The 8,855-nt window shown below is 31.9% G+C and overlaps 1 protein-coding gene across 2 annotated transcripts; it reads left to right on the forward strand.

The window, feature by feature from the left end:
* Window positions 1-280: 280 nt before the first annotated feature.
* Window positions 281-6,888, forward strand: LOC116142791 (solute carrier family 35 member F2-like). Of its 2 annotated transcripts, XM_031428197.1 has the most exons (11): window positions 281-660; window positions 1,514-1,608; window positions 2,372-2,429; window positions 2,921-3,115; window positions 3,611-3,687; window positions 4,404-4,486; window positions 4,759-4,810; window positions 5,140-5,208; window positions 5,440-5,526; window positions 5,645-5,706; window positions 6,390-6,888. In XM_031428197.1, the coding sequence occupies exons 1-11, from the start codon at window positions 543-545 to the stop codon at window positions 6,538-6,540; spliced, it is 1,047 nt and encodes a 348-aa protein (XP_031284057.1). In that variant the 5' UTR covers window positions 281-542; the 3' UTR covers window positions 6,541-6,888. The 2 variants fall into 2 exon arrangements, with proteins under 2 accessions (XP_031284057.1, XP_031284058.1); XM_031428198.1 differs by lacking the exon at window positions 2,921-3,115.
* Window positions 6,889-8,855: the final 1,967 nt, after the last annotated feature.

An 8,855-nucleotide genomic window follows, 5' to 3' on the forward strand; every position in this document is an offset into this window, starting at 1 on the left:
TATAATTTCACTGTTTTCATTCTCTAACAAATAAATTTTAAATTTTGAGAACACAAAATTGAATTTTCCTATTTTAATTTTTAAGAAAAATCATATAAAAATTAACTATATAATGAGCATGGTCGTATGGGATTGTTGGCTGTAGCTCATTTTACCATGAAATAATTATTAACATTAAATCATTGATTTTATAGTAAGCGAGCCATCCAAAGAAAATGAAAGAAAACAAAAAACAAAAGCAGAACTTTGGCATCGACCTGGCCAAACTTCAACGGCTCACACTCGCTTAAATCTCGGAATTTGTGTTCACATCCAACACAAATTCTCTTTATACTGTCCCTTCATTCTCGTCAACCCTTTTCTTTATTCTTTTTCAGTCAATTCATCACTTTTAGTTATAACTCTCCAAAACTGTATCTGGGTTAGTCGTATTTTTGCTATTTATTCCCTCCATAGCTCGCAAAGTTTTGTTTTGCAAACGGGGTTTTGATCCTTTTTTTGTTTTTTCAACTGGGTTTTTGGTGACTTATTTTTGTGAAAATATGATGAATTTTAAGGATTTTTGGACAAAGAAGATATTGGTGGGACTTGGTTTGGGACAATTTCTTTCGCTTTTGATTACTTCTACTGGCTTTGCTTCCTCTGAACTTGCTAGAAAAGGTTTGTTTTGTTTCTCTTTGTTTCTTTACGGACTTGTTTATATGTTATTGTCTTGTTTGCAATGAATGAATTTTGCTTTTTTTTTTTTAATTATTGTTGCATTGAGTAAAAGTTATGTTCTGATTCATTTTCATGTTTTCATTCAATTCTGAGAAACAGAATTCAACCATATTTGTTATGTGGTCTCCGCACTGTTTCAACTTTTGAACTTCCAGTTCATTTGGAGTTGTTTGCTAGAGCCTAGAAGTAATTGGTCTTCTTTTTCTTTATAAACAATCTGCAATAAGTTACATATATGCTATTGATTGGCATGTTTAATTTTGTTTTGTTATGGAACATAGTTATGTTTTATTTGTTTGAGTTCTGAGCTTTTCTGTTCTCTGTTGTTTCTATATACTATATAAAAACTTTTCTACTTATCTTTTCAATATTTGATTGGAAGTCTTGATTTTATAAATTTGAATTTTCTAAAGGTTCTTCATGAAATTCAAGGCTAAGATTTTGCTTTTACTTATTTGGTTTTAAGTTTTCTGTTCATTTCAAGTGATTGATTACCTTCACTTGCTCTTTAGTTGGTTGTAATGTGTTGAAACTGTGTGGAAAGTAGTGTATAAAATTTTGACTACTAATGAAGTTCTTTTATGTGCACATTAAAGAGAATGAGAAAATGTTCATTTTTGTGTAATTGAAATTTTGATGATAGGTGACATGCATTTAGATTTTTGATTTAATGTTTTCAGATAATCTGTTGACTTTCTCCCTTAAGTTTCTTGTTTAACTAGTTTATTGAAATTTTTGAGTGTTTGATGGTGCAAAGCTGTTATTTACCTACCTATCTTACTGTGTATTTTAGGAATTAATGCGCCAACATCGCAGTCATTTCTCAACTATGTGTTGCTAGCTATTTTCTATGGAAGTTACATGCTTTACAGGAGGCAATCACTTAAGGTATTCTCTATGGTTTGCCGATTTGGTCTAAACACCAAATATTCACTTTAAGAATTGAATGAAGCATACTAGGTTGAAATTTCAAATTATCTGCCATGAAAATTCTGTGTTAATTGCATAGCTTGCTGTTGTGGAATTACTTGATTTTAATTTCCTTAGAAACCATTGTTCATCTTGAAGGAAGTTCATGGAATGGTCAGAAATCTGGGCATGGTGATGATTGATAGTAATTAGTATTGTCCTGAAAGGAGAGCTTGAGGATGACTTTTACCCTTTCAAATTAATGTGGGAAGGTTTACATGAATATGTGGTTTCGTCATGTTAACATATAAGTTAATGTAATAGCAAATTTCTCTGTGATTGCAATGTAAGATCTGGGTTAGGATTTACTGTTCCAACCTCACCCAAAATGGGAAAATGAAATGCAAACTCTGTTTTGGGTAGTTAAGCTTTAGAACACCAAAAAATGTTTTAAATGCAAGATGTGTTGTTGAATGAGATTTGTAATTAATGATGAGAAGGAACCGATCACTGAGTTGGGTAGAAGTTAAGACCCCTGGAGGTGATATGAGCTTGCTAACTGAGATGAATTTCTTTTTGCAACATGAATCAGCATTTTATTAGTGTGAACTGGTGGCTTTGGTTCTTGAAGGATAAAGCCCCAAAAATTAATTTGATTACCGTCCACTCATTTGGTCCTTTACTTTTTGTTGTTGTTAGTATCTGAAGATTGGTTATTTATTTCTTTTTGGAATTTGTGCAGGCAAAATGGTATTACTATCTAATTCTTGGGGTGGTTGATGTTGAGGCCAATTTTCTAGGTGAGTGTTTCATGATTGTGGATATACTGTTTTTGTTATTTATCTCACATCCCTGTTTTTCTTTCTCTAAGTGTTTTGTGATATGCTGCAAAAGGAAGTTTCAACTAAATTTTTTTTTTTGTGAAATGCTGCAATACGGAGTTCAAAGGAAAACTTGTATGAAATGGTTTACTTTTATTTTGGGGTAACTTCTTTTTTTATTTCTCTGAAGCTGCTTCGAAACACACTCACACGTATACAGTTACAACCTCAGAAGAATAAACTTGGTGCATCAAAAAAAAAAAAAAAAAAAAAAAAAAAATTGTAAGGTATATGCTACACAAAATTTCTTGTATTGAAGGTCCACATCTCAGCAGAGATAAAGCAGTGCTATCTGAGCATATATATACAGCATTCTAATTTCGCTCTTAAGAGTTATTCCTTTTTTTCTTTTTTTTTTTTTTTTTTTTTTTGGGTTTTTGTAATTCATTCAATTTTCATTCCATGCACAGTGGTTAAGGCTTACCAGTACACTTCTCTAACCAGCGTCATGCTATTGGACTGTTGGTCAATCCCATCTGTGATGGTTCTTACTTGGTTATTCTTAAAGACAAAATACAGATTCAAAAAGATAACTGGTGTGGTTGTTTGTGTGGCCGGGCTTGTCTTGGTTGTGTTTTCAGATGTTCATGCTGGTGACCGAACAGGTAAAAAGGAAAAAGGAAAAATGTTGTTTCAGCTAGTTGATCTTAACTTTTTCCTAATGCTTCTTTCTGGTTTTCTTGTGTTATGTTTTATATGTGATACATATATCTTATATGTAAACAATCCTTGTCACTAAGACCTCCCGATAATCATCAAACACTTCCTGAATTCATCAGAATTTAGAAACCTTTGTTATAGGGGTTTTGTTTCCTGTTTCTGAAACTAAGAGAATCCGCGTGAAATTAAGTTGAATCTCAGGGGAGGCAAGCTCACATATATTGTAATCATCTATCCTTCAGTTCAATGTTAGAGCTACTGCTCTTATCAGAAAAGATTCTGTTGTGCCTGACCAACTATATATTTTGATATTAGCAAATGCAATTGTGGCATGAGTTTCAGATATATCGACGGATTCTCAATGTTCACTTTCAGACTGCCATTTGTCATCTTTAGCATCTTCAAGTTATTTTGATATGAATATTTTGTATGGCTTGTAGATGGGAGCAACCCTCGTTTAGGAGATGCACTTGTTATAGCTGGGGCTACATTGTATGCCATTAGTAATGTCAGTGAGGTAAGCAATTTCTTAATTTCTTGTCGGGTTAGTGGCATGATTTGTTTCTATTTCATTACCACAGATTATAATGAGAAATTTTAAGATTCTTCAGTCTATGTTTATCCCTGCACTTTCAGGATTTCCAGTGCTTTGCTTCTCCCTCCTCCATCTTGTAGTCCCTTTTTTCTTCCCTGTTCTTTAGTCTCTTTTTTGTGCTGCACCCTCCTTGGATTTGATCCTGGTGGCCATTGCTTTGATGTCTCATCATCATTCAGTGGAACTACATACATTTATGCTCCTTGCCATTAGTGTAAGGTAGAAAGATCATATTCATTGTTTTTTATTTTGAACCATGTTATCTCATTCTCTAGACTGTTTCCTGTTTCAATGTTTTTAATCATATGCTTGTTTTACGAAACTCAATTTTGAGTGCTAGTTGTTTGCTAAATCCAGCAGTCTTTGGTTCTAATCTTTGTTTGTGTAAGCACAGATCAAACTTGTACTTCCATTCTTATGTAAACTTAGAAATTCTCTTTCTCTCTCTTTGGGAAGATATGTGGTTGAACTTCTTCAGTTTTTTGGTGTAGAAATTTCTTTTTACTGGGTTTGAAGAACAACATATGATGGTTGATAGTTAGGAAATGAAAGCATTTTAGGATTTAACTAAGTTGATTTATGCCAACTACATTGAGTCAGCCACAATTTTTAACTTCAACCCTTTTTCCTCTATGCAGGAATATCTTGTGAAGAATGCTGATAGAATTGAACTGATGTCATTTTTAGGCATCTTTGGAGCCATAATCAGTGCTATCCAAATGTATCCTTGACTTAACCAATTCGTTGATTACCCCATTAAGTAATTCTGAGTTCTTTTTATGTTGATGGAACTCTCTGCTTATTTTTAGTTTAATTGTTTGTTTGTTTTAACTTAGTCTTCAAAATACCAACTTTATGCATGTACAGAACCTCATTTTTACAGCTTTAATGACATTGCACCATATTATTTATCAGGCGAAGCTTTTGAGGTTAATTATTATTCCTTTAAATGCAAATCTATTGTCAATTTGAACCCCTTAACGATGCCTGTAGAAGCATACTTGAGCGCAATGAGCTCAAATCTATTCACTGGACAGCTGGGGCTGTAAGTTTCTCCCTCTCTCTTTCCATTATGCAATTGAAATATGTACCGAGTTGAGTGACCAGATAAAAAGAAAAGTTAATATTGTCTCTGCAAACAAAATTGTTTACCAAATATGCCTAGATGTATAAATTGGTTAAAGCTTTAATATTGTGGATTCACTGACAGATATATGTTTGAACAGGAAGGAATAAACAATATATTTTGTTTTATGATCTAACGATGGTTGAAAATTGGGGTTTTCTTTTGGGTACATATAGAAATTTGGTAATTTTTTTTTCTTTTAAATTTTATTAGAGTTCAATCTCACATGCTTTTGTTCTTGATTTCAGTCTCTTCCCTTTTTCGGATTTGCGTTGGCTATGTTTCTGTTTTACTCGTTTGTTCCCATCTTGCTGAAGGTATGGTTTTCAGTTTTCTAAGATTTTTGTATTCATGATGTACTGTTAATCCTGGTAATTGTCTAAGAATATGATCCACCAATGGGGGTGAATAGCCTAAAATTGGATTCTTAAGTATTCAAACTCATGACTCTGTTGTGCAAGTGCGTATAATGCTTATATTTATATTTCCAGATTCATAAGAACTGCTTTCAGAATATTATATTCTAAAACTTGTTTTTCTTCTTTTAGATTAGTGGATCCACAATGCTTAACCTTTCATTGCTGACCTCAGACATGTGGGCTGTTGTGATTCGTATCTTTGCTTATCATGAGAAGGTTTGTAAGCTACAATTCGGTCATTTTCATCATTTCATGTAATGAAAATTGATATTTATTTAGTTTAAAATTTATCACAATGTAAAATTGCCTTTCTGATGCCAATTATTCTCTTCAGGTTGATTGGATGTACTTCATTGCCTTCGCTGCTGTTGCTATTGGGCTTATTATTTATTCTGGGTTCGTAATATTGAAAACTTTTGGTTAATTTTACAACTTTTGGTCGGTATGACTTATAAATGAGCAATTTAAATTAGTAACTTCATTTTTTTATTAAGAACTCGTTCAACGAGCTACGCCTAGGGTTTTGTCAAATGCTTATTAGGTGGAGTTTATCTCAACTCTAGGTTCTGCTCCATTGGGCTTGTAAAATTTTAGATGTTAAGACATTAACTAAGATTTGGTTTGCATGGCTTAAAAACAAGGTTGTGCCTGTTGAATTACTTGAGGATTGTCTAACGGTGGAGCCAATTTATCCTGACTGTCCAAGGAATGCGTGCATGATTTAACTAGTGCCACAAAAAAAGTTCACTTCTTTTCCAAAATGTTATAAAAATGCAGGTGTAGCTGCTTTTATAAATGCTTTTCTTGCGGAGTCATTTATTTAATCCGTGTTTTGTGATCTCTTGCATGCTGTATTCTATCCGGATTTATGTTTTCATGCAAATGGACACTTAATCATTCCTGTGATGTTTTCTACATCTAGACAATGGTCAAAACGAGGAAAAAAATGAAATAATTTTTTGCTGTTCACATTTAGTTTTATCTTTAATTTGATCGCGAATGTCATGAAGTTAAATCATTTTCTTATTGGTGAACTAGTATTATGCCTGCCTAAGCCAATTGTCTGATCTTTACTGCAGAGGTGACAAAGAAGGGGATCAACACTGTCGTGATGTTGTCAATGAAGAAGCCGAGAGAAGCAACAAGTATTTTGATGAGGAGGACAGTTCAGCAAATTGCAGAGCTATCGCTGGCAGCTCAGGGACGTCGAGAGACATTGGAGAGAAGTAATAAAGACTGAGAATGGAGAAAATCAATGATATATAGTGTTTGCTGGGAATAGGGAAAGTAAAGACTGATTGATTATATACCACAAAGCGCTGCCACTCTCAAGGAAAGTGGAAAGCACTGTTGTGCCATTCGAACGTGATTCGAATCCAAGTTAAACAATAAAACATTCTGGGGAAATTGTAAAGGCAAAACAGTTATTTTTGTTCTAATGTCCTTTTGATCTAATTATTTTTTCACCTGCCTCAATCACAACGTATGCTTTGCACAAAATTATTTTGTTGAACAAGGCATTTCTTATGTAAGCCTAATTGGCTAGCTATCTTAAATAAAGAAAGAATATTTGCATTATTAAGCAGTTTTATGGGCTGTTTATTCTCTAATTAAGTGCATGTTTCCTTTTTATTGTACTATCACGGTTCATTTGTATGTATATATAATAGTAAAAAAATTATTTCTTACAGAGAGAATTCTCAATGAAAAAGAAAGACTATAGGAAAAATGCATGTCTGGATACCAGTTACATTGCATTGACATGACACCCCGTTCGTTGTAAGGGCGTGACCAAAGTATACTCACTTGATCTCATTGAAATTATGAAAAATAAGTATATATTATTGTAGTGATTAATAATTTTGATTCCACTAAAATTATTTATATTTTATTGATTCGAGATTCCCAATTTTTTTTTCTTCACATTTTCTCTCTTTCTTAGTTCCTCTTATTTTTTCACATACTTTTATTCTTCCTTTAGTTAGATTAATTAAAATCAAGACTACTCTACTAACTACGCCCCCCTAGACTTGTAGAGGAAGTTTTTTGTCACCCATTGTATAACTATTGAATCGGTAATTAAGACGTTTGGTGATATGAATTTGCATTGACAAGTTTCATCTCCTACATTCGATTTTCCCGTAGTGCAGTTTAGTTTGCCTTGGAAATAGTATAATTAATCACTACTTTTTCTAAACTTTCTTTTACAGAAAATTGATTATGATACAAAGATGTTTAGAATGAACATGAGATGACTTTGACCAACTGATATCAACCAAAGACTGGTGTATGTTTAAACTTATAAATACAAGATTAAATGATGGATAAAACAACCTAAGCTAGAGCGTAGTGGTCAGGGTTTTAAAAACCTTTTAAACAGTGGCGAAGCCATGATTTTTTTGTTAGGGGTTGCCGAAATATATTCTTATGTTTAACTATTAAGAAAACTATTTTAATTTTGAAAATAAATGCTGATGTTAAGTAATTATTGTATTTATGGTATTCTATAAATCTTATTTTTACATAATATAAATGTTATAATGTAAGAATCAATGAATAAGGAGCTCAATATAAATGAAATATTAGGGATAAAACTGATTATATTTATAAGTGTTATCTTTTTATTACTTTTAATTGATTGTGTATTATCCGAGTGGAGTGATGTTTTAAATTGTATATTGGGGTGGTAAAATATATATAGTATAAACTAACCGAGTAATGCTATATATACAAATTATTTCGTACAAATTGATGCGATAGCCCTATATATTTGAAATATCATCTACATTAATTTGTTTAATTTATCTTTAATTTAAAATCATCAAATCACATATAATACGTCATTTGCATGAGTGAATTTCTATAGGAAGTTTGTATATGTATTATTATACAAACTAATAAATGCAAATAAAATAAAATTATTAAAAGAGAGAAAAATGTTTAAACCTTAAAAAATTGCTCTTAACTTTCATATATATATATAAATTGTTAATAATTCAATCTGATATTTGATTTTACACATGTAAAGAAAAGAGAATAAACTTTGATTAACAGTACAATTTCAAATTTCTAAATAATTAATTAATACAAAATATACCAGTTTGGTTGGGGGTAATCCCCAATTACTGAGGCTATATCATCTTTTATTACTTAATTACCATATTTAGTTGTCAATTAATATAAGATTCTAGTAATTTTTCAAAACCAATATTAATTACTATTGGTAATATAGAAGCTAATCTGATTATTTCCATTTTCTTAGGCATTTTAAGGATATTTGGTAATTTTTTTTTTGTTACAATTTTATCCATTATTAATTAGATTTTTGGACAATAATGCCTTTATTTTGAAATTAATTTACATTAACTTGCCATTATAATTTTACCCCTATTTAATTAAGTTTTTGGACAATAATGCCCTTATATTTAAAACAAATTGCAAGCCACCCAAGACCATCACTGCCGGCCAGCCACCACCATCGATAGTTGGCCAACCACTGCCTGTCGACGTCGGAACTCACCAGAAATGACTGTCTTGTGCCAATA

This window comes from Pistacia vera, unplaced genomic scaffold (genome assembly GCF_008641045.1).
Source record: "Pistacia vera cultivar Batoury unplaced genomic scaffold, PisVer_v2 Contig419, whole genome shotgun sequence".
In the NCBI taxonomy this organism is placed as follows: domain Eukaryota; kingdom Viridiplantae; phylum Streptophyta; class Magnoliopsida; order Sapindales; family Anacardiaceae; genus Pistacia; species Pistacia vera.